The following is a 26,998-nucleotide window of genomic DNA, read 5'->3' as shown; positions in this document are numbered from 1 at the left end:
CACATGGGTGCGGGTGCGGGGGTGCGGCAATATATATATATAGTCTAAAAATTGGACATAAATGACCCTGGGTGCGATGACCGCATCCAGGGTCAGGTTGACCGCACCGGGTGCCGCACCCGTGTCGCGTCACATCAACGCGGGTGCGGCACCCAGTTGGCCGAGTCCCTGTGACAGGTTCGGTGGTTTTATTGAAAATATCAATCAAAATGTGTCAAGGACTGTTCAAGATTTCTTTGAAGAAGAAGCTATTGAAACAAATAAACTGCACTAACATTGCACTGATTCTTAAGCATGAAGAACCAACTTATCTTAAGGATTTTTGACAAACTAAACGATATAAGTGACTATGACTACAATTAAGCTTCATTTACTCATTTAGTAATAAGAAATTGAATGACTAAGCTAGTTTGACTTCATGATTAACAAACACATGAAGAATATAAATAAATAACATCACAATTTAAGAGAAACACTTGTAAATTAAATTATCAAATTTAGCACACACACTAATTTTATATAATATATATATATGAGAAGGTGGTAGCTGCCTACCACCTTCTTGGCTAGATGCCAGTGGACATGCACTCGCTATGGACGGCGCACGCTGTTAAATTTTGTAACTAATCATATAATGTAATATATATATTTTATATATATAAGGTAATACATATACATATATTAATATATATATGTATCTACTTATTATATATATAAAATATATATTTCTATTTGTTTAGTCGTAGGGGTAGTTTAGTCTTTTCCTCTATTTTACGCACATTCACTTTATGAATGTGATTGTAAATTTATTTTATTTGTTCTTTCTTTTTCATTTTTATTTCTTTTATTTAAAGTACCAAAAGGTACCTTGGGGGGGCACTCAAATAGACGTTGGGCCCCTCCAACGGTCACATTTGTGACCGTTGGAGGGGCTCCAACGTCTATGAGTGGAGCCCCTCCAAGGCCCCCTTTGTGTTGTTATAAATAGGGGCTCTCCCCTTTGTATTTTTTCATGGCTTTGAGTCAAAGCCCAAGTGCTCAATAAAGTGATTCCATTATTTTTATGCCTTTGTGCATTTGTGAGTTTTTGTGAGTTGTGCCTTTGTGCACAAGTGTTCTAAAGTGTTCTTATTGTGCTTTTGTGCCGGGTTTATTATCAAGAATATTAAGGTCTTGATCTTAGTATCTTGTCGGAGATACTTTTACAGTTAAAGGGTCAAAAGACCTTTTAGCGGCGATTTCTGCCTGCCGTTAAAGGTCATTTTTGCATCAAATCAGTGCCAGATCTGACGGTCGCACGCGGTGCATTCAGATCTAGCCGAGAAGGTGGTAGGCAGCTCTCTCTCTCTCTCTCTCTCTCTCTCTCTCTCTCTCTCTCTCTATATATATATATATATATATATATATATATAATAACCCAGTTTGTGGCTCGGCTTGACTAGACCTAGTCATAGTTTGAGTTGACTTGGCCAAGTAATGAGTCAATAAGTTGACTCACCGGGTTCAAAATTTTAAAGGTTCCTCACTCTAGTCAAAGTTATGCCCAGACGATCAACTAGGCACCTGGTCAACCCGTGCACAAGCCCATGATAGTGGTAACCTTCCAGCTGGATAACTTATAACTTTTATTCAACCGATTAGGCTTGACTTAGGTTCGAAAGGACCATTTGGGCCCAACTCTCTTTTTTGTTCTTTTTAAAAACAAGACAGAAGGAGAAGGCAAGTGCAAAACTCTCTCTCTCTCTCTCTCTCTCTCTCTCTCTCTCTCTCTCTCTCTCTCTCTCTCTCTTGCCGCAAAGGGGAATAAGAAGAGGAAGAAGGAAAGGTATGCATTTCTCTTATATGTTCATCAAGGGCAAGAGTTTCATTGTCTTACCCTACATATAACAAGTGTATGCCTTTCTCTTGTCTTTTCCTCACGAGTAGGAGTTTCATTGTCTTACCCTACATCTATGTTACATGGACACATATCTAGAGTACTCGAAGTGTTGATGTTGAACACGGCTGGACACCGATGTAAAAAAACTAGAAAGAAGAGTGCATATACACAAGTCCACTAAAGGCTACAATCAACACTCAAGAGCACACACACAAGCCACTAATGGGCTCAACACACAAGATAAAAAATATAAATTTATTAATCTCAAAAAATGTTCAATAGAAGCACACTACACCATAGGAGAGTACCCATTTAAATAGGCCAAAGGAGAGGTAAAGGCTAGACCAACTAGCTGTTAGGCTAGTCCAACAATCAACACTCAAGAGCACACACACACAACAACAACAACTACGCCTTCATCCCAAAAAAATTGGGGTCAGCGATATGAACCGAAAAAGAAAATCATTTTGGGTCTTCCACATGAATCCTTTTCCTCCAATCATTTCTATCCAATGCCATGTCCTCGGTGAGGTTCAAAGCATTCATATCCTTTCCTATCATCTCCATCCAAGTCTTCCTAGGCCTACCCCGACTTCTTTTAACTAATATATTTTCCCATTTCTCCAACCTTCTAACTGGAGCATCATTAGGCCTTCGCCGAATATGTCCAAACCACCGTAAACGATTCTCTCGCATCTTATTTTCAATGGGTGCAACACCTACCTTCTTACGTATCTCCTTGTTCCGAATCTTATCTTTTATTGTATTTCCACACATCCATCTAAGCATCCGCATCTCAGCTACACTCATTTTTTGAATATGATGTCTCTTGGCAGCCCAACATTCCGTACCATATAGTAAAGCGGGTCTAATAGTCGTCCTATAAAACTTTCCCTTCAACCGCAATGGCATTCTACGATCGCACAGCACTCCACTTGCACTTTTCCATTTCATCCACCCAACCTTTATCCTATGATTTACATCTCCATCAATTTCTCCATACTTTTGAATGATGGATCCCAAATATTTGAAATAATCATTCACCGATATTTCTTGCTCACCAAGCTTCACTACACTCCCATCATTACTTCGTTGCTTACTAAACCGACATTCCATATATTCAGTCTTACTCTTACTCAACTTAAAACCTCTAGCTTCCAATGTCTGTCTCCATAATTCTAACTTAGCATTAACCCCAGCTCTAGACTCATCAATCAAAACAATATCATCAACAAACAACATACACACGGTACATTTTCTTGAATTGATCTCGTAAGCTCATCCATCACTATCGCAAATAGGAAAGGGCTTAAAGCAGATCATTGATGTAACCCAACCGTTATCGGAAAATTGGTTGTCACCCCTCCACAAGTGCGGACATTGGTTACTACTCCTTCATACATATCTTTAATTATACTAATGTATTTGAGAGAAACACCTTTCTTCATCATTGTCCACCAGAGAACGTCCCTAGGTACTCTATCGTATGCCTTCTCTAAATCAATAAAAACCATATGCAAATCTTTGTTCCTCTCTCTATATCTTTCAATAAGTTGTCTAAGAAGATGTATAGCTTCCATAGTTGATCTTCCAGGCATAAAACCAAATTGATTCTCCGATATCATGACAACCTTCCTCAACCTAGACTCAATCACCCTCTCCCAAAGTTTCATAGTATGACTCATGAGTTTTATACCACGATAGTTTGTGCAATCTTGTATATCACCCTTATTCTTATATAAAGGCACCAAAGTACTCTTCCTTCACTCACTAGGCATCTTATTTGTTCGCCAAATCAAGTTAAAAAGATTTGTCAACCATTCTAAACCTTTCTCTCCCAAGCATTTCCAAGCCTCGATAGGTATACCATCTGGGCCAACTGCCCTTCTTGATTTCATTTTCTTCAAAGCCTCTGTAATTTCTTTCTTTTGAATCTTGCGCATGAAGTCACGATTTATCTCATGAAAAGGAATGGAGAAGTCTCCAAGATCTTGAGCATGACTAACATTAAATAGCTTATCAAAATAATCTTTCCATCTCTCCTTAATCGTCTCATCTTTGACTAAAACCCTTTGCGTTTCATCTTTGATACATCTAACCATACCCAAATCCTTCGATTTCCTATCTCTCATCTTTGCAAGCCTATAAATATCCTTCTCGCCTTCTTTGGTATCCAACTTGTCATAAACCTCCTTACATACCTTAGCCCTCGCATTTCAAATAACTTTTTTAGCTTCCTTCTTTGCTATCATATACTTCTCCAAATTCTCATTATCACGACTCTTAGATTTCTATAACACTCTCTTTTAACCTTAATAGTTAATTTGACATCCTCGTTCCACCATGATGTATCCTTACCTAGTGGTGCACCGCCTTTAGACTCACCCAATACCTCCTTAGCCACTTTTCTCATGCCACCCGCTATCTTATTCCACATTGATTCTGAATCCTCCTCGAGACACCAATCAGCTTCCTTAACTACCTGTTCTACAAACATTCCTTGTTTAGCTCCTTTCAGTGCCCACCACTTAATTCTAGGATCTATCCTATGTCTATCCCTTTTGCGGCATTGTCTAATTCTAAGATCTAAAATAAAGACTCTATGTTGTGTAGCTACACTTTCTCCCGGTATAACCTTACAATCGATGCAACAACCCTTATCTCTCTTTCTAAGTAGGAAAAAATCTATCTGACTCGTATTAACCCCACTTTTAAATGTTACTAGGTGAGACTCCCTCTTCCTAAACCAAGTGTTTGCTAAGATCATATCATAGGACAAACAAAAATCTAAAATCCTTTCTCCACTTTCATTTCTTTCTCTTATACCATAGCCTCCATGGATACTCTCAAATCCATCCCTACTAATGCCTACATGTCCATTAAGGTCACCGCCGATGAAAAGCTTTTCTCCATAAGATATCCCTTGTACTACTCCATCTAAATCTTCCCAAAATTGATGCTTAATGGAATCATCTAAACCTACTTGAGGTGCATAAACACTAATAATATTAATAATATCCGTACCTAATACTAATTTAATAAGTAAAATTCTATCACCCTTCCTACGGACCTCAACTACATTATCTATAAACTGACGACTCATAACAATCCCTACTCCATTCCTATTCCTATTCCTATTTATTCCTGTATACCAAATCTTATATCCCCAAGGTTCTATCACTTTTGCTTTCTCACCTATCCATTTGGTCTCTTGAAGACATAAAATATCAATCTTTCTCCTACACATAACATCTGCTAACTCTACCAACTTACCAGTTAAAGACCCTATGTTCCAAGTGGCTAACCTAATTTTATGGTCTTGGACTAACTTCTTTACCCCCACCCGTCCAACAAAGTGAGGGAACCCTTGCCTATTTGACACCACACCCGGGCGCCGGTGTGACGCGTCGCTTCTGGGCGACGACCTAGCAAGATAAAAAATATAAATTTATTAATCTCAAAAATGCTCAAGAGAAGCACACTACACCATGGGAGAGTACCCATTTAACTAGGCCAAAGGAGAGGTAAAGGCTAGACCTACTAGCTGTTAGGCCGAACGGCTAGTTGGACTAGTCCCAACAACTAGAAAAAAGGGATTAAAAAAGATAAAAATGAAAAATACAAAACTGCCCTTAATAGGCAGGACTTATTACATTATGTAAAAGTACAAAAATGCCCCTAGAGGGTGTGACCTATTACAAAAGAAGAAAAACAATAAATATACATATAAATGTAATATATGTATATATATACACACACATATATGTGTATATATATTTAACAACCGACACGTCATGGCCACACGACTTTTGAAGTACAAGTGTCCAGTAAGGGTGTGTTTGATCGCTTGTCCAAGATTGGACAAAACAGTAGAACAGAACAAACAACACACATGTTCTGTGTGTTCTGTAACAACTGTTCTTTGTCTAGCATTTGTTTTGACTCAAATAGGAAATCATATTTTTCCTATGTGAAAATAAATAAACTGCAAGAAAATAAATCATAAATAAACCCTAAACTGCAAGAAAATAAATAATAAATAAACCAAAAAAAACCTAAGGTACAAGAAAAATAAACCATAAAATCAAGAAAACTATAAATAAACCACAAAATTAATATAAAAAGAACTAATTCAAACCCTAATCAAAGAAAAAAACCTTAGAAAATCCATAATCAAATTAAATATAAAAATCTCTAATTAAAGAAATTTGATTCAAAGCCCAAATCAAAGAAATTTCTTATTTTTTATATTTAATTCAAACCATAAAATTAAAAGAAAAGAAAATCCCTAATTCATACCTTAAACCGAAAAGCCCTAATTCAAAACTCTAATTCAAAGCCTAATTCAAAACCCTAAATTGAAAAGCCCTAATTCGAAACCTTAATTTGAAAATTCCTAATTTGAAACCCTAATTAGAAAATCCCTAATTCGAGAGAGAGAGAGAGAGAGAGAATGAATGGGGAGGGGCGGGGGGTGTCGGGGTATACCCCCCTCTGCCTGACTTTTTTTTAACGTTGGGAACACTATTCCGTTCCCACTACAGGGGGGACGCTGAAACAGCGTTCCTGGGATGCACGCCCGCCATGTCCAGCGTTTGGCGCGACTCGCAGAGCGCACAATCAAACACACCCTAAAATGGACACGTGTGGCACTTGGACACAGTGTCCAGTTCATGACACGTGATAGTTGATACTTGGACACAAAGTGTCTAGTTTATAACACAATGTTTGAAACTAAGATACAAAGTGTCTAATTCAAGACACACAGTGTCCAGTACCTTGGATACAAAATATCCAGTTTAGGACACTTTTAGATGTGTCCTTGACACAAAATGTTCAGCTTAAAACATTATTTAGGTGTCTTGGAGGAGTTTCTAGAGCTTTGGATATGAGGTATCCAAATAAGACACTCTTAAATGTCTTGGATTCAAAGTATCTAGTTTAGGATAAGTTTTTAGATGTCTTTGGCACAAAGTGTCCTACTTAGGACATAAATTATCAATGATCAAAATCAAATAAAAATGGATATGCATTTTCTATTTGATTTATCACACTTTTTTTTGTATTATGTTCAGCTTCTCTCCTTTTTCTCGTTATATATATATATATATATATATATATATATATATATATATATATATATATATATAGAGAGAGAGAGAGAGAGAGAACCGTGACCGACACTGAGACTGATACAGACCCAGAACCAAATCCAAACCTACAACTTCTGAAGCATGTGGGACCCACCCCTAGGGCGCCACCTCATCCTTTCTGCATTGAAAACCAAGTGAGGCCCATGCAAGGGAAGCCCCCTCCAGAAATAGACCAAGTGGGACCCACCTGTAGGATGCCCCCTCCTATTTCCAGAGGCCAATACCTAGTGGGACCCACTCCTTGGGTGCCCCAACCTATTTTTGAACTCCAGGAAAGTCGTGTAGCCTTCTTGAAGGCTCTCTCTAAAAGAGGACAAGGGAAGTCCAAGTGAGAAAGTATTTTTGGTGGACTCTATTTTCTGGTATGGTCCATGTAGTTGTATCTAGGGATCTCAAGGCTTAACTAGAATTAAGTTTTTCTTAATTACTATTGCTTGTAAATTGTGTAGGCTTTAAAAGCCCTCCCTAGGCCTATATATAGGTAGGGATGCACAATGAACCGAGCCAGCTCAAGCTTGGCTCAATTAAGCTCGATTTGAAGCTTGTCCGTGCTTTAAATGAGCTAAGCTTGAACATGGTTCTAAGGCTCGAACAAGCAAACGAGTCGAGCTTGATCAGCCTTCCGAGCTCGATAAAGCTCGGATACAAGTATATATATAATATATTTGCAATTATATTCAACAAGTTATTGTTAATGTAATGGGTAGGCCGTTTGGGATTTTATCAAAAGACTCATAGTTCGAATCTGTTTTTTACTTTTCCTGTTATTAATATACAGTACTTTTAGTATGTATATATTATTTTCAGTGTGAATGACTAAAATACATGCCTTGGCTTCATGGTGGATCACTTGGGAAACTTGAGAGAGGTTAGGGTTAGAAACCCACCTTCAACAATATTTTTAAAAAATTATATTTTTTTTGGAATGCCTTGAAGCTCGGCTCGGCTCGGTTCGAGCTCGGAACCGAGCCAAGTCCAGACAAAGTCATTCAAGCTTGGCTCCACGCTCGAGCCGAGCTTAGACAGAAATATTTCGCACTAAACCGAGTTCGAATAGCCCAGGCTCGGCTCAAACTCGACTCGTGTGCATCCCTATATATAGGGGTTCATTTTGTATTAGCTGAAGCATGAATGAAGAATTTGGAATTGTCGCCCTCAAAAAATCGTCTCTCTCTCTCTTTGGGCGAGTTGATCCTAGTGGGTATGTTCTTCCAAGTGGACTAAGGTTGCAACCAAGGCCCACCTTGATCCGATTCGGTCTACACCAGCTTCTGGCAGTCTCGACCTTCTAAAACCTAAATCATGAAGCCCTAATCTTCCCCCAATTGTACCAGTCTTGTAGCAGACCTCACCTAAGTCTGCCAAGCCTCAGTAAGTCGTCCAACCAACCTTTGACCCCCAAACCTAGTTTAGGAACCAATGAACCCAAATTTGCCCAAAACCAAAAATCGGACAAACCTTGTTTTCTGTCAGAATTAAAAAAAACACCCAACCCAATCCGTAAGAATTTTGAGTCGGAAATTTGGACTCAACACACCTTAGGATATCTAGTTTCAGCCCCCCGAATTTTAGGATTTATAGAGCTGATCCCTAGTGGTCTGTTCTTTCAAGTGGACCAAGGTTGCAGCCAAGGCCCAACTTGATCAAGTTCAGTCTACACCAACTTTCAGTGGTCTTGACCTTCTAGCCTAAACCGTGAAGTCCTGACCTTCCCCCAGTTGTACCAGCCCTGCAATAGACCTCACCTAAGTCTGTCAAGCCTCAGTAAGTTGTTAAGCCCAAACCCTTAAACCCCAAACCTAGTTTAGGAACCTCCGAACCAAAATCTGCCCAAAACCAAAAATATGACAAATCCTATGTCACATGGGTGCGGGTGCGGGTGCGGGTGCGGGTGCAGGGATTCGGCACTTCAAAAAAACCCGGGTGCGGGGGTGCGGCAGGGGCAAAAATGTGTGTGTGTATATATATATATAAAGGGGGTCAGCTGCTGACAAACAGCTGCTGTCAGCAGACTGCTGCAGCTGTTCTGACAGCTGCTGCTGCTGTCAGCAGCTGACAGACAGCTGCTGTCAGCATTACTTTTTTTAAAAAAAATTCGCAGCCCATTTGGGCAAAAATTTTTTTAAAAAAAAAAATCCAAAACAAGAATGGACCTAAATGATCCTGGGTGCGGTCAACGCACCCAGGATAGGGTTGACCGCACCCGCACACGCACCCGCGTCGACGCGGGTGCGGCACCCTGCTAGCCGAATCCCTGTGACATAGGACAAATCTTGTTTTTTGTTAGAATTAGAAAAATTACTCAACCCAATCCGTAAGGAGTTTGAGTCAAATTTGGACTCAACACACCGCAGGATATCTAGTTTCAACCCCTGAATTTCAAGATTTATAGAGTTCTTTGTAAAGAGAACTCTATTTTTCAATTAGGGTCTACTGGAACCAAAAACCCAATCTTCCTGCAGAAAACCCTAAAAAACCTACCAATTGTCCTAATCATATCTCCCAGAATATTAATACTCTGACCCTGAAATTTTAACCCAAGCTAGTCCCAGGTGTCTAGATTAATCCCTCAAATTTTAAGATTTTCTATGGAGTCATTTGGCGTAGTGAATTTTCTACCAAAACTTATCAGAAAAACATAACCTTGTCTATCTGAATTTGACTTTGACCTAACCCTTGACCTAACTGAGCCCACCTAAGCCCTAAAATCCCTAACCTAGACCCAACCACGCATCAGACACCCATGTCAGTGTCCAAGTAACATACCCTTTCATTTAAAAGAGTTTGGTCTCTCCTTGAGCAAAGTAGCCCTTGGTCTTGCTATAGTCAAACCAAGTATTATTAAAAGAAGTTCTATTTAGTCAACAAATACAAGTTGAAGGCTTCTTGGAGTTGGAAGAGCAGCTACTTGTCTGCATTATTCAACTCACATTTCCTATAAAGCTATAATTGGTGCAAAGGTTTTAACAATGGATATGCAATGAAAAATGATAGTTGCACTATGTTCACGCCCAAAATAAAAATATTCCAGCAATGGCCAACCTGGTGGCTCAAACTTGGCATGATGCAGTTGAAGATAGAATGTTGGGGAAGAGGTTCAAAAGTCTCGTATCTTCTAAAACTATAGAGGAGCTTATAAGGATGAGGTCATAAGTTTAAAGTCAAAACCACGTTGACAAGTTTGGAGAGCATATCACTCACCTAGAGCTACATTGAATTCTCACTTGGCTTTAGAAGATAAATTTTTTACTGTGTAAAGACTTAAACAGGAGGTGCCTAGTCAGTATGCCAACAGTTTATTTTGTGAGGAAACTAATATTCATTTGTTCAGGACAGTTCCTGAGCAGAAACTTATTAGGGAGGTTTCTATGTGGTTCAATGCCAACATTGCACAAGAAATGAAAGAAACTTTTTGGGTCTATCAAGGCATGAAATATTATTTTCAATAGGCAGTTGCATGTGAAATCACGGATTCCTCCTACTAATGGATGGGTTAAATATTGACAGAACAGAGTTGTATGGCTGATGGACTTCTCACTTCCAGAAAACATGAGAACTTTCTAATAGCTGGTAACATCACTTGACCGATAGTGGGGATATGGGAGATTATAACTTGGAGGTACACATTAAAGTTGTCCTATGACAAGACATTTCACTTGTAGACCTAGGACAGTAGACCCAATAGCCATGACAAACTTTGTCATTAACCAAAAGAGCCTAGTAGACCTCTATTGGTGGAGCTTAGAAATATGTTTGAATTTGGTAGGATTCAATTCGGTATTATAACCAAGCCTTGAGATATTTAAAAGCATCACTTTGATAAACCTCCAGACTGGAAATTGCCAAGGGTCTACCTAAACAGAGCATGCCTAAGAGGAAAAAAAGAGAAAAAAAGAACTCAGCTTTACTGCTCCATCATCCATATTGGAAAAGCATATACCTCAAACTCTGACTAGCAAGAAAAGAACCATTAGGTGCACTGGGTGGAATGGCTCCTTAACTCACTTGGCCAATCACTGCCCCATGCTCGTCTATTAACTAACCAACCAACCAAAGTGATGACTTATCTTAACGCAACTCAACTTGGTAAAACATTAGCAATTATCTAAAGTACCAAAATTTTCATTCATTGAAGTCCTAATACTGTTTAGTGAATTATTCACAAGACCTATGACAAAAGCTTAAAACAGCAATTTTCGGCTGGAAATTTCTCGTGAAATTCTCAATTTTTTTATTTTCTCGAGTTTTTATCGGCAAAATCTCAGTAAAATTAATTGTTTTTTTGAAAGATGGAGGTCACCAAGCATCGAACCTTGGACCAATCATTGAAAGACTTTATCATAATGACTTCACCGCCGAGACAAGGTGAAGTTGGCAAAATAAAATTAATGTTTAAAATGTCATATTTACATATTTAAATTTCACAATAGAACAGAGATGCCAACAGCATTGGTTTTGGTTCGGACATTTGATTGACCCAAATCATTTAGTTGAGTTTAGCAGAAAAGAAGCTATCCAGTCTCCAGTATCGCATAACCAAATTCTGATTCGGTTTAATACATGAATTTTATCATGCTTTAGAAAATACATATTGGAAAGTGGTAAACACTGAAAAGACATTTTTTTTCAAAAAGGTAGCAATAAGGTATATGTTATACCGTATACCATGCCCTATTTGAAATGATCCTAAACTGCATTAAATGCAGCATTAAACTTTTTTTGCTATGTGTAAGTGAGTGCCCCCCCCCACACACACACACACCTTTTCTTCAATGTCAAATATCAACTTCCCAAGAGCTTTGAGCCACACTCTTATTTATTTTTTTAATGTAATAAAGTAATGTCAAACTGCCAAAAAGAGAAAGAGGCTAAGCCCTTTCATTCTCGGTTAAAAACACAACAGCCAAAATATTGTATTTTTTCAAATTCTTGCAATTTTTCTTGGTTTTTAGAGAAAAATAATTTTATCACATATTTTGCAAATGTCACGATAATTAGCCGTTTTTAAGGATGTAATATTTCTCGATGTTTTTTTGCGGTTTTTTGTAAAACTCGGCAATATTTGTCACACTTCACTCATAAACCAGGAAAAGTTATGTCATGTTCATGCTCAAATCCTAGCAGAAAAGGTACCACTATGTGCATCAGGCAGTACGCCTATCCTTTTTACATAGCCTTAGCAAGCTGTTAACACTTTTCATAACTATGTCTGTGTTTATGCATGCATGTGTAAATGAGAGATAGGGAAAGAGAGCTTAACACCAAATACGTTTGATAAATAATCATCAATATCATGCTTAATGTATTTTTCTTATTGGTTTCTCTGTGTCTTGTTTTTTGTTTAATTTTTTTGTTCAGCCAGAGGCAAAATAACTGCCTATTGGAACTTCATCCAAATAACTGCCTATTGGAGAAACATGCCTCATGCCTTGCTATTAGTTTTATCTCTGCAATTGGTAAATGATAACCATATGTCCATCAGGATATTAATTGGTATGCTTAGCTTTATACCTTTTTAGCCCTTCGACTTGCAAGTGTGTCAGGCCCTGCCTGAGTAGTCTCCAACTCCTCCTCGGGCACAAGCTCTAGCTTCTCACAAAAAGAAATGAACTCCTACAATAAGCAGAACAAAAATCAGATCTGGGACATGACAATATCAATAACCAGGAAATAAATAAGAACTTAAGTAAAGATGCTTCTATCTTGTTGTAATAACTTTTGCAGTAAATGATAATTCACCTTTAGCCATTCTTGAGAAGCCTTGAGAGTTTGGATCCTGTCTGTCTGTGCGATTTTTTCAATCAATTCTCCCAAATAAAATGGCACCTGAGAGCACACACGTTTAATTGTTAAACATTATTGGTCCTCCCTTATCAAGAAATACACAATCCATCATATGGATGATATAAAAAACAGGACAGCCAAGAATAAAAGAAGTTTGAAAGCTTCAAATTGTAAAGAATAAAAGAACCTTAAACTGTGCATAGAATTAATGTGAACTCCTGAATCCTCCTTTTTTTCCTTATTTTTGTGATCGTCAGGGTATGTATTGTTAAGATTAATGTATATATATATATATTAGGGACTGTCAAACAGGTTGACTTAGTCCCAACCGCTAGAAATTCTAGCCGTTGAGACCTAGTCAAACCTGTTTGACTAGCTCCCAACGGCTAGAATTTCTAGCCATTGGGAGGCTCCTCCTTTTGGCTATTGAGAGGACTCCCTCTCCTCTTTTTCTCTATAAAAGGGTGTGAATGTGTGCCTTTGTAAGGTGTGAGAGTGATGGATAGTATTAGGTATTTTATGTGTTTTGAGAGTTATTAGTGAGGAATTTATGTAACTTTTCCTTTTGTATTTCTAGTGTCCATTATGACTAGAGTTATTCAGTAACCAATGTAATTTTCCTTTTGTATTCTTAATGTCCATTATGAATAAAATTATTCATTCCCTTTTTCATGTAACCTTTTAGCTCTCATGTTTTTATGCAGATGTTTTATGTTCTTGGAGTCCATTATGGAGTGCATTGGGATCTGTGTCATTTCTTGACATGTATTTGGGCTGTGGGTAGTGAAGAAAAAAAAAAAGTGGAGGCAAGATTGTAGGAAACTGATATTGGGCATTTACATCACCTGGTATCCATTGAATTTTTAATTATAGTTCTCACGTTATTCGTATTATGCCCCACTTTCATCACACACACACAATTTTGCACTAAACTGCCTAATTCATTTCATATAATGCCTCACTTTTGCAAGCCACATTAAAAACCTGCAAGAGCCATCCTTCAATACAAAAAATGTTAGTTGAAGCCCGAATTTACTTGTTTGGCATTCAATCGTGAAGCATCATTACTGCCCTTCATTTCAAATGACATTCTTCTGCTTTCTTCGGTGTTTAGCCCATTCACCAGCAAGCTATGTGGTTTCTTATTCCCTCTTCCAGTGTGCTCCCCAATCATTCTAAAATTAACCTCTTATTTTAGAATACATACAAGCGTGTGCACACACACACACACACACACACACACACACACACACACACACACACACACACAGGTTTATTTCATTCACTTAATCCCTGTTCATGATTCACCCGGAAGTACACAAACTCCATTAATATCACACTGCAGAAACCATAACCCAGACATTCCTCCATAAACAATAGGATTAAAAGAAAACCAAAGCAAAAAATTAGAAAAGCATTAAAGAGCATGTGAAGTTGGCAATTGCCTTGATAGCTTGTTCCTTCAAAGACAGAATGCTAAGTGAGCTTGGAAGGAAACATGCTGTTTGCTATGGTTATTCAATGGGAAAATTGTGGTATGACTATAAAAAAAGATGATAGATGGATCAAGGCAGTGGAGAGAGGCAGTCATCCTACACCAATGCACTTGAGGAGGACTAATCAGAGGGAAGCATAGTGACAAATATCGTGAGATTTATGAAAATCTTGCGATAATATCGCTAGAAATTGCCTGAAAGTTTAAAACAGCAATTTCTCGCGAAAATTTTAAAATATTGCGAGATTAATGAAAAAACATAAATACCATGATTTAAACGCAATATTTACATTTTAAATGGTTATTTATCGTGAAAACCCCATGTTTTTATTTTTATATAATTTTTATTAATATTTTCTTATAAAATTTATTTTTTACATTATTTTTTTATTTTTTTATTTTTTTATTGCCAAGATTTTGCCGAAAAATATGAGATTTATGAAAAAATTTCAAATTCTCACAAGTTTTTGAAAAACGATATTTTGCCGTTTTTAACTTTTGTCACTATGGAGGGAAGAGATAACCATTTATTTTGGAAACACATGAGAACAGGTTAACCATCAAGTGAGGGCAATTCTGAAAATATATCAGTTTAACTATAGGCATTAGTCTTCACCATAGTTATATTGACAGCGTGAGGCTTAAGTAGGTCTTCTTTACAAATGTAAAACTAGGGCAGTAATAAAATATATTTGGCAGTTTAACATAAACTGGTCAAAACACACATATACATACAGATTCATGATTATTTTAAGCACACAAAAAAATGCATGCAAACAGAGATGCTGTAAAATGTGCATATGCAAAGTAGGTCTCAAATTGGGTGGAGCAAATGTGGATCCCTGTACTGATATCCATCTAATAGATGAGTTGGATATGGACGTATCATGTAGTACTTGTCGTATATCGATATGGGTCATATCCGATCCAGAATAAGTTTTTTGTATCACTATGATTAATTGTAACATATTGTAAATACTAAATACCCAATCAGTTAAAGGGTATTCTTGTAATCTCTGATATTTTTATATAAGGCTGGACGTGACCCTAAGAGAGGTAAGACATCACTTTGAGATTTCAGATTCTCTCCCTCTCTTTCTTCCTTCTCATGTCTGTTGTTTGTGCAGGAACTTCACATTGTATCAGAGCCTACGAAAGGTAAGTTTAATTAAATCTTGGCTGCACATTCTTCTTCTAAATCCTTCTCAATATCCCAATAACTAAAAATGTTTTTTATCCAAATCTGATATTCAAATCAGATCACACACTCTTTTAAAAGGAAAACTCAAACTCAGATCTGATTTTAATCAGATCTGAATCTTTCCTGTCAGATCTGATCTCTTTTCAATCAAATATTGTTCCCCTTTTGCTTTTTCATTAATTGACAGATGTGATTGCTGTTTTATCAGATCTGATTGCTTTTCCTTTGCTATCAGATTTTCCTTTTGTGTCAAATCTGATCTGATATTGACACTCACTCTTCCTTAAATCTCCTTTTCATTCCTGGTTGCTGTTTATCAGATCTGCTTGCTTTCTGCTTCCATCAGATTTAGCTCATCATCCCTCTAAAAAAATAAGGGGGGGGGGGCTCTTATCGTACCTGGAGATCATTTAAAAAAACAGGAAAAGGAGACATCCATGATAACAGATCACCCTGTTTATGTTTGTTGCCTGTTTTTTAGCTTTACATTACTCCTTATTCCCCGTTCTTTGTTTGGTTTTATTTATCTTCTTCTATCCTTCTTTCCAATGGCCATCCTTAATGCTTCATTTCTTAGCCACCTCGTTACTAAGAAACTTGATTCTTCCACTTTCATCACTCAAAAGAAACAAATTATTTTTTTCTTATGCAACTATGATTTAATAGGACACCTTGACGGGTCGATCCCTATACCTTTGGAGTTTGTTTCCCAATCATCTTCAGTGCAGGAAGGAAGTACAGAGATCTTGAAAACTCAGGTCAGAAATCCAGATTTTATTGCTTGGCAGAAAGACAACCAGACAGTCGTTGCCTTCATTGCAGCTACCCTTTCCCGTAAAGTTTTATTACATATTCCCTCTGGAGTTCCCACGATCGAGTTGTGAAATGTTTTGCACCGTTGGTACGAAGAAATCTCCAACCCAAAGGTATATCAGTTGAATGCCGAGTTTGCTGAGTTAAAAAGAGGTGATTCTTCAATTGTTGATTTAAAAAAAAAAAAAAAATATATATATATATATATATATATATATATATATATATATATATATATATATATATGTGTGTGTGTATATATAATTATGTATATATATTCATGTATAAATATATATATCACAGTCATCAATATCGCTGATATTTTGAAAATATCACGATATTATCAGTAATTCAAGGTTGCCGATAATATCGGAAATATATCATGATATTTTCAAAATATCAGCAAATAGAAAATATCGTGATAATATCAAAAATATCATGGAAATGGATGTGTGATCACTGGGGATGGAAAACACCATCATATCACTCATGTAGGCACTGCTACTATTCGTACTAGTAAAGGTCCTTTTTCTTTATTTAATATTTTCCTAGTCTTTAATCTCCAGAAAAAACTCATTTTTGTTTCCCAACTTTATCGTGATACTAATTCTTGTGTCTACTTTTTTCCGTCTTTTATTTCTGTGAAGGACATTCACACGAATCAAACACTCGTTGAGAGAAGGAGACACAAAAATATGTACCTACTCAATGAAGCTCTAGAATCATATGCACATTTAGCTAGTCCTGCATTGATTACCTCATCAAGTTTAGTTGTCAGGCAAGACGTCGATATTTGGCACCGTAGTTTATGACATTGCAATTCCAGTTTTCTTGATAGTCTATATAATAAAGGTTTAATTGATGTCAAAAGAAGAAATTCATCTTCTTGTGTCAGTTATCAAGTTTGTAAGAGTCATGAACTTCCTTTCTCTAGATCTAATAAAAGGGTTTCATTTCCTTTTAAACGCATTCATTCTGATGTATGAGGTCCTTCCCCTGCTATGTCTTTATCAAAATTCAAATATTATTTAATTTTTGTAGATAATTATAGTTGCTTCACTTGAATATTCTTTTTGAAATCCAAAGACCAAGTTTTCTTTATTTTTTGTAGAAAAACATATGTTGAAACTCAATTCTAAAAAAAAAAAATCTTTCCCTATAAAGTGATGGTGGTGGCGAATATATGTCAAATGAATTCACACGTCATTTACATGATAATGGCATTCAACGTGAGTTGATTTGTCCTAGAACTTCTTAATAAAACAGAGTCGATGAACGTAAGCATCGACATGTAGTTGAGACAGCCTTGATGATGATGTATGATGCAAATTTGAAGGTTGGGTTATGGTTGAAAGTTTTTCACACAACAGTCTATTTGATAAATAGAATGCCCTTGTCTAATCTTGGAGGAGACTCTCCTTATTCTTTGTTGTATAGAACACATCCGGACTATTCTCAATTGAAAGCATATGGTTGTCAATGTTTTGTCCATATTGAGAGTTCCTTGAGAAATAAATTATCCCCAAAGCTACTGTTTGCCGGTTTATTGGATATGATGACGAATTCATGGGTTATCGTTGTTTTGATCATGCTTCAAAGCATGGTTGCCAGTCGAGAAAGCGAGAGCGGGAAGCGATACGAGAAGCGGGAGCGGGAAGCGAGGTACTTTCAAAATTTTAGGAAGCGGGAAGCGTGGGACGACTTACAAGAGAATCGTGAACCATCTCGGAAGCGACCTAGGAAGTGAACCGGAAGCGAGGGGGAAGCAAAAAAAGAGGATAAAAAATAAAAAAGAAAAAAGGGGGAAGCGAGGGGAAAGCGCGCGCTTCCCAAAAAAGGGAGACGCTTCCCTGTGCATTTCAGAAGTGCGACGTTTTGCGCTTCCGAAACACGATTCGGAGAAGCACACCTCCCCATATGCCTAGGCACTTTCGGTAACTCTGCTTCAAAGTCATCTTACGGCATGTCATTTTTCATAAGCATGTATGTGGCAGTATGAAACAACTAACTAACAAAAGCACAATTGTACTTTGCAAGAAATAGCACAGTTGTACTTCCTTCTCCCAACATAAAGGCAGCCCACTCCACATGGTTTCCTTCATTTTAACATGTTTATACCAGGAGACAACATGTGCAGCAGCCACCTGTTACTCATGGGACAAGAGTAGATAAGTTGCGACCATCACAGCCTACAAATGTTATGACCACGCAACAGAGTCAATCCCTTACATTTCCTAATTTGTGTCGGTCACGGAAGTCCATCGATTCTATTATTGATCATAATGTAGATAATTCTCTAGATGTTCAGGATGCAATCCAGCCACTAGCTCATAATATTGCTGACAATCAGCTTCCATCAGCAGGTCGTTCTATTCGTATGTCCACTCGTATGAGGAAACCCCCAACAAGATGGGTAAGCTATGAGTCCTTCTCTTTGGATTTTTACAAATATGTCGCCGCTCTTGAGCATGTTCAGGAACCCAAGTTTTTTACTGAGGCCAGTCAAAATTTTCACTGGATAGAAGCGTTGAATGATGAAATCGCTGCACTTTATGTGTCACACATGGAAAATCGTTCTCAAGCCTACAAACAAAAATATGGTTGGATGTCGATGGGTATATAAAATTAAGCGTAAATCAGATGACAGCATCGAACGCTTTAAAGTAAGGCTAGTAGCTAAGGGTTATACTCAGGAGCATGGGCTGGATTTTAATGAAACCTTCAGTTCTGTAGTCTGGATGGGAACAATCAAAATCGTCTTATCTTTGGTTCTCACATGGATGGGATTTGTTTCAATTAAGACATTAAAAATGTCTTTCTACATTGAGATTTTTGTGAGCAAGTGTATATGGAGCATCCACCTGGATATCCAAAAGAAGACAAAAACTCCACTATGATGGAGTTAAAAAAGGCTAATTATGGCCTTAAGAAGGCCTCCCGAGCATGGTTTGACACCTTCAGTATTGCCGTGAGATCACTTGGTTTTGAGCAAAGCCATTGTGATTATTCTTTGTTTGTGCAAAGAGTGAGGTCCAACATTACAATTATTTTAGTCTATGTCGATGACATTATTATTACAGGAAACAATGTTGACAAGATTAATCAGTTAAAGTCGTTATTACATGGCAAATTTCACATGGACTTAGGACCTCTCCGATTTTTTCTTGAAGTGCAGGTGGAACCGTTTAGTTTTCTCTCAACAAAAATATGACAGTGATATTTTGCAGCGCAATGGGATGCTACAATGTAAACTCGTGGATACTCCTATGGCTCTTTACACGCAATTGAGTGCCAATTCAACAAATGATCATTTTTTGGCAGATCCAGAAAAGTATCAAAGTATCGTTGGATCTCTCTAGTACCTTACTTTCACTCACCCTGATTTGATCTTTTCTATAAACCAAGTGTCTCAATCAAGGTTGTCCATATCGTATCGTATCGTATGATATGGCACGATACGTATCGTTACTTTTTGACTTAACGATACGATACACAGTCGTATCACGATACGAGTGTGTATCGTACTCGTATTGAGTGTATCATATGATACAACCCTGTATCGACCCGTATCATACGATACAGGTCTGGCGCACTTAAAAAGGCCCGAAACTTACACTTTTTCATTTTGGGTTTAAAAGTCCTCTTAAGAACTGACTTCTACACGTGTAGAGCCTCTTAAAAGAGAAGTCATGCACCCTAGGTCCCGTGAGATCGATTTAGGGGTCGATTCATGCGCAAGGGAGAGGGCTTTTGTGATTTTCTCAAGTAAGAGTGCATTTTCACCCATTTTTTCACTCAAGGAAGTGGGTCAAGGTAAAAAAATCCCTATTTTTTTGCTTGTTATTGAGTGCTTTTGGGGGAAGATGGCATCGAAAGATCTGGCATGGCAATGGTGCACTCAAGTAACGAGTGAAAACCGATTAAGAATCAAATGCAACTATTGCCAAAATAGTTTTTCGGGTGGTATCTCTTGGTTGAAGCATCATTCAGCCGAAACACATCGTAGTGTTGTCGCATGCATGTCAGGAAATTGTCAAATGTCGTAAAATGGCAGCAATTACTTGATGGTCTGATAGGAAAAAGACAAGAAAAAGAAATGAATGAGGTAGAAATGAGGTATACGGAGCCTTAGAAGGATGTGTATCACGAAGATGAGCTCCTTACTTCTGGTCCTACAACCTATAGCATAGGATCAGAAGTAGGAAGTTTTGCAGCGAAGGAAAAAGGTGTCATGTGCCAGTAGCAGTGTCGCGGGCATAAAAGGAAGAAGAGGAGGAGAAGAGGAGCATGAGAGAGTTCTTCAAGAGGAGGATCAGAAAGTAGAGCTAGAAGCTCTATTAAGAGCTTTTTCCCTCTTAGGACTGCCCCTGGGGTGCAGCTCGACATTCATACTGCTATGATTCCTCAGCATTTAGTCAAGAAGGTGGATGTCACGGTTGGAAGATGCTTCTATGATGTTTTCATTCCTTTTAATGCGGCAAATTCCTTTCATTTTAAGGTCATGGCAGATGTCATAACCAGTATCGGGCCTGGATACAAGATACCTTCATATCATGCTTTAAGAAAAAATATTTTAGATGTTAATGTAAATAAAGTGAAAGCATATTGAGATGAGATGAAGCAGTCATGAAGAGAGATTGTGTGTAGCATCATGGCAGATAGGTGGACAGATAGAAAGTCGAGGACCTTGATAAATTTATGTCTATTGTCCTAAAGGAACCATGTTTTTGAAATCAATTGATTTATCTGATACGCCCAAGACAACATATGTATTGTTGAGGGTTTTTTACCTGGTTGTAGAAGAGGTTCAACCTCAAAATATTGTACAATTCATTACTGATAATGCAACAAATTATATGGCAGCAGATAAAGAAGTGGTAAAAAAATTTGGGTTATTGGACCTCGTGTGTTGCCCATTGTATAGACCTAATGCTTGAGGACATTGGCAGCATGGATGAGGTACATCAAACATTTGAATGCTACCAAGAAATTACTAAATTTATTTACAATCATGCATGGGTTTTGAGCCTAATGAGAAAGTACACTAGTGGTGATGAGTTGATTCGTAGTGCAGTTAAAGAATAAAGTTGTACTAAAAAAATGTTTTCAGCGGATGAGTGGAATGCAATACCATGCACAAAAAAGAAAGCCCAGAGAAATTTTAGATATTGTATTCAGAAGTAAATTTTGGGATTCATATGTGAAGTTATTGAGAATAATTATACCTTTGATGAAGGTGCATTGATTGGTTGACAGTGAAGACAGACCAACTATGGGTTATCTCTATGAGACCACGCATAAGGCAGAAGAGGCCGTTAGAAATAATTTGAAGGAAAAGAAAAAATTCTACATACCTATATGGAACATCATTGATCATAGGTGGACCGAGAAACTTCATTAACCTCTTCATGTTACAGCATACTATTTAAATCTTGCATTTAGATACTCCCCTATTTTTAAAATGAACAGGAAAGTCAACAAGAGACTTTTGGATTGCATCGAAAGGTTGAACCCTGATTATAGCATTCAAGATCAAATTCATAAGGAAATGAAAACTTATGATAATGCATTGTATGATATGGGGAGACTTGCAGCTATGCGAAACTGTGTCACAATGCGTCCAGGTAATTTATTTTGTCTATTTCAATTTTAATTTCAAATTATTATTTAGTTATGATGTTTTATATGATTGTATATATGTTATTGTCTTATAATTGATTTCTCATTTTCTTTTTTTTCAGACTTGTGGTGGGCCAGGTTTAGAAGTGATCTTCTAAATCTGAGAGCTTTTGTTATTCGCATTATAAGTCAAACATGTAGTGCAAGTGGATGTAAGAGAAACTGGAGTGTCTTCGAGCAAATCCATACCAAAAGAAGAAACAGATTCTCAATGACCTCGTCTACATTCGCTACAACTTACGACTTATGCAGAGGTATATAAAATTATAAAGTTTATTTATCATTTTCATTCAAAACTCAACTAATTTTAATTTTTTCATGTCATCTTTTTAGGCAAATCAAAAAGTTAACAACAAAGAGGCACAAAGAGAAATTTGATCCCATCAGTTTAGAACATTTTGATGAATTGGATGTATGGGTTGAAGAAAAATCAGACTCTTTTGAACGAAGAGGACATTCAATGGATTAACATGAAAATAGCACAAGAGGTAGATGATGAAGACTCCATGTATCTTGGGGACGATGTGGATGTCGAAGAAGGAGAAGAAGAAGAAGATAATGAAGATGATTATGATTATTGATGTATCATGTATTCATGTTTTATTAAAAAACTTGTTCTTGTGAGATGTTTTTGTTTATGTAATATGAAAGTATGACTCTTGTGGTATGTAACAGACACATAAATACTTCATAATATGATTTTATGTATGTAGTTTGTGCAATTCTTTATTATTTAATATGATGCTTTTTTTTAGAATTTTTAATGATTTTTCTTGATTTTTTAGATTTTTTAATTTTTTTATTAAAAATTTATGATACAGTGTTACTATTGGGTCGACCAATACTAGTAACGATACACTATTTACAACATTGGTCTCAGTATATGCATAACATGGAAGTTGTGAAATGCATTCTTCGATATATCAAAGGTGCTCTTTCAAATGAACTCGTCTACATTAAACCAGAGTTACCGGAAGCGCCTAGGCGCATGGGGAAGCGCGCTTCCCCGAAGCACGTTTCGAAAGCACGAAACGTCGCACTTTCGAAACATGCAGGGAAGCACATTTTTTTGGAAAGCGTGCTTCTCAAAATGGGAAGTGTGTTTCCCTTTTATGGGAAGCGTGCTTCCCCACGCTTCCCCATTTTTTCATTTTTTTTATATTTTTTCGCTTAAAGTTCGCTTCTTAGGTCGCTTCCGAGACGGTTCGTAATTTTCTTCTAAGTCATCCCACGCTTCCCGCTTCCTAAATTTTTTAAAGTGCCTCGCTTCCCGCTCCCGCTTCCCGTATCACTTCCCGCTCCCGCCATTAAACCGATTAATGTGAATGCTCAATATTCTATTGCATACTCAGATGCTGATTGGGCTTATGATCCCTCTACAAGATGTTATGTTACTGATTATGGTGTTTACTTAGGTTCGCATCTCGTCTCTTGGGCAAGCAAAAAACAAAAAATTGTTGGCCGGTCAAGTGCAGAGGCCGAATATCGAGCCATGGCAGATGTTACAGCTGAAGTTGCATGGATTAATCATATTTTATGCAGTTTACATCAGCATATTTTCAGCCCCTTGTTGTATTGTGATAATCGCAGTGCAGTTGTTATTTTCACTAATCCAATTTAGAATGAAAAAATGAAACACGTTGAGATCGATCAACATTTTGACAGAGGAAAGGTTGAGTCCAAAGAGATACATCCTATATTTATTCAGGGAGAAGATCGTGGCAGATCTGTTCACAAAGGCACTTCCTGTGCATCGCCATTGGCAATTAAAATCCAAACTGTCCATGGTTATTAACCATGTTCAGTTTGAGGGGGCATGTTAAGAATATAGTTTGGATCTGGATCATATCCGATCCAGAATATGTTTTTTGTATCATAATGATTAATTGTAACATATTGTAAATACCCAATCAGTTAAAGGGTATTCTTGTAATCTCTGATATTTTTATACAAAGCTGGATGTGACCCTAAGAGAGGTAAGACGTTACTTTGAGATTTCAGATTCTCTCCCTCTTTCTTCTTCTCCTGTTTGTTGTTTGTGCAGGAATCATGAGTGAGAGGACTTCTTCACAACAAATACATGAATGAACAAACATATGCACATACAAGCATACACATTATGCACATGCAAGCATACACACACACATGGGTCAGGTATGAGTTGAACTTGATGCACCCAACCTACAACCAAAAGTATCCTTGTCCATGAATATCGACATGATGTGGATTAGCCCAATGGCAATCCATTTCCAACCAGTTTTAAGCTCTAGTGCAAGTAGAAAAAGTAACATTCTAAACATACTACTGAAAGCACAAAATTCTGCATCATGGAAATAGGTCTCCAAGTTTATATCGAAGGAAAAGCTGAAGCCAGGGAAGCTTCCTAAACTATAAAATGAACTAACACTCGCCAAACAAAAAAGGAGGCCTCAAGACACCTGCGCACACTGCAAGAAATTTAAAGTAAAAAAACATGAAGCTATTCCACAATCCAAGAAAAAGTATATCACTTTCAGCAAATCAAACTGTTGGTATCATATTGAATTACAGAACAGAGCACAAAAAGGGAAAAGAAAAAAGAAGAAAAAGAGAGGGTTGAAAGATTCGAGTTGTGAAATACCAGCAGATACTTCAGATTTGCAGTGCTAATGTCTTCTTTTGACTCATTCGCAGAAAAAAGACCCAGCTTATTGATCATTTCCTCACACTGCTCTAAGGCTTCAATAGTCTTCCTCAACAAATCCTGCAATCCATCCAAGAAAAGAATTCCAAATGTTCAAAGATAGGGGTATAAGTATATATATATATATATATATCAGTTTATGAATTAAGTTCCATTTAGTTAAGAAAAATTCAACCCAAAGAAAAAAGTAGAATTTAAAGAACATGGTAATGGCTCAAATTAGTAGCCGGCAGTGAAAGCAAATGATAAGTGATTTTAGCCTTTGTTTGACAGTCCGTGCAATACCACAGAAATGGGACTGAGAGAAATTAAGAATTGCTAGACTATCTTCTAGGATGAAACAAACCAATTAGGCCAGAAAATATCATTGGACTCTATGAACTTCATTTTTATGCATCAATACAGCTCATCTTTCTTACATTTTCAAAGATGATGTGAACTCTAGAGATCCAGGTTATAGGATCTAGTGAGGTGAATACACAAGGATATCAAGCAGGTCCAAAATTTGCTTTTGCAATTGCTAGCACTTGGAGGATATAATGTTCTAATCTAATAGTCTCATAGCCACCTAATTCATCCACTATGTCACGAGTGTGAGTGTGAGTGCGAGTGTGATTGCGGATGTGATGGATGTGACACGACGATTTCAAGAAACATGGTTGAATGTGCTTATAGAAATGAAGTGATGAACTAAAGGTCACATATATATTTTAGATTTATATACTTATATATTAAAAATGTGGATGAAATTGGACTCCGTCAAGATTAATCTAGTCTAGTTTCGGGCAGAAATGGACCGGGGGGTGGTTGATGCATCCAAACTGACATGGGTGTGATGGGTGCGATGCCTTTTTAGGAGTGTCTATGTTACATAGTTTATCCATAACAGCTGAAACAGTCACATATGCCAGATAACTCTCAAGCTGCTTTGGATATCCAACCCTGCAGCACTTGCCTCATTTATCCCTATTGTGGCCATTCAAATATCTGGTCCTCTATTTCTGTTGACATAATTCAAGAACGTCATCAGTAAACCTCTAAAATGCATATTCTGGTCAGTGATATAAAATATCTAGCTATGAGCCTATGATCTATCAATTCATTATCTAACAAGTGATGGAGGTTGACTTATTATGTTCAACTATTTTTCCTATAGAGCAAACAATTTAACCAAACTGTAATATTGTGGCAGTTCTGTACAACATTTGTTACCATGAAAACATATTCTGAAAATTTGAGGACTTACAATATGCAGATTGACAGTGTTTTCCAGATATTCAGAGTACTGTCTCTTCTGCATGATTGGCTTGCAACTTTGCATTTTTCCTATGGTACTAGGACACTCCATTTTGCCCCCGTGTCGGCATGTGTATCCCCGTGTCGACACCCAGACACGCCATTTTACCCTCCCATGTTGACATGTGTATCCCTGTGTCAACACGCATCGACATTCGAACACACCATTGAGCCTCCGTACATACAAGTTTGTATTCAATTTATAAATTTATAATTATAATTTCAGATTATGACTTCATATTTTCAGTATATAATACATAGTTTAGATATAGCATATATATTTAGATTATATTCAGTTTATTTTGTATTTATGTGATATTTAATATATATATAGAGCCATGTCCTTGTACCCACATTTTTTTGGAATTGATGTACCCGTACCCGTACCCGCACCAGCACCCGCACCCAGATTACATAGCATTTTGCAGAATATGGCATCACCTCTGTCATGCACCTAGACTTGACCTATATCCTTGAAACATTAGATGGTGCCACCAAAAGCTGCTATAGAGTTTAAATCCACCAACAGAGAAAACATGGCTGGAGTATGAAGCTCAAGTCCAAAATGCAGATGACATGCACATCTTAGGTCAGGCCATTCACACAAGTGTTCCGACTCAGTTTCATCCTTATATGTTTCAAGAAAGCATCCAAAAGGAGGTCCAACTTTACAAATTGAATAGAGGCCATTCTATGTGCAATTTGCATGAGTTCATTTGAGAAGGATTTTCAATCAAATATCTGGCTCCATCCTGCATGCTCCAATATCTGAAACTAAGACAGTTCTGACAGATCACATATTAGCCAGGAAGGCTATGAAACATTAGTACAGCTGGAAGGCCCAGGTACCCGTGTCAACATGGGTGTGTACATATACAGGTTGGGCACAGGTTTGGGTAGAGGTCAGGTCGAACACGATCCAGATCCAATAACCAGACCTATTTTCATAGTTATTTTTCCTTTTCAAGTCAGTTTCCTCAATTTTTTTATTTACATTTTGTTTTCTATAATATAA

At 37.3% G+C, this 26,998-nt stretch overlaps 1 protein-coding gene across 4 annotated transcripts in view; it reads right to left on the bottom strand.

Annotated features, from left to right (window-relative positions):
• The window catches only part of TAP46 (2A phosphatase associated protein of 46 kD), a 36,116-nt gene that overhangs the window by 6,057 nt on the left and 3,061 nt on the right, over positions 1–26,998 (bottom strand). For all 4 annotated transcript variants that reach the window (XR_016428097.1, XR_016428098.1, XM_089990268.1 and 1 more), the window contains exons 2-4: positions 24,625–24,747; positions 12,772–12,858; positions 12,544–12,645 (exon numbers count right to left, since the gene is read on the bottom strand). Coding sequence is in view for 2 of the 4 variants with exons in the window: in XM_089990268.1 (XP_089846394.1) it covers positions 12,544–12,645; positions 12,772–12,858; positions 24,625–24,747 (312 nt within the window). In the remaining 2 variants the exon portion in view is untranslated. The remainder of the gene's footprint in view (positions 1–12,543; positions 12,646–12,771; positions 12,859–24,624; positions 24,748–26,998) is intronic.

This window comes from Nuphar pumila, chromosome 15 (genome assembly GCF_984573655.1).
Source record: "Nuphar pumila chromosome 15, dmNupPumi1.hap1.1, whole genome shotgun sequence".
Lineage (NCBI taxonomy): Eukaryota > Viridiplantae > Streptophyta > Magnoliopsida > Nymphaeales > Nymphaeaceae > Nuphar > Nuphar pumila.
Note: the sequence above shows the minus strand (reverse complement) of the source record. Positions and strands in the feature narration are given on the sequence as shown.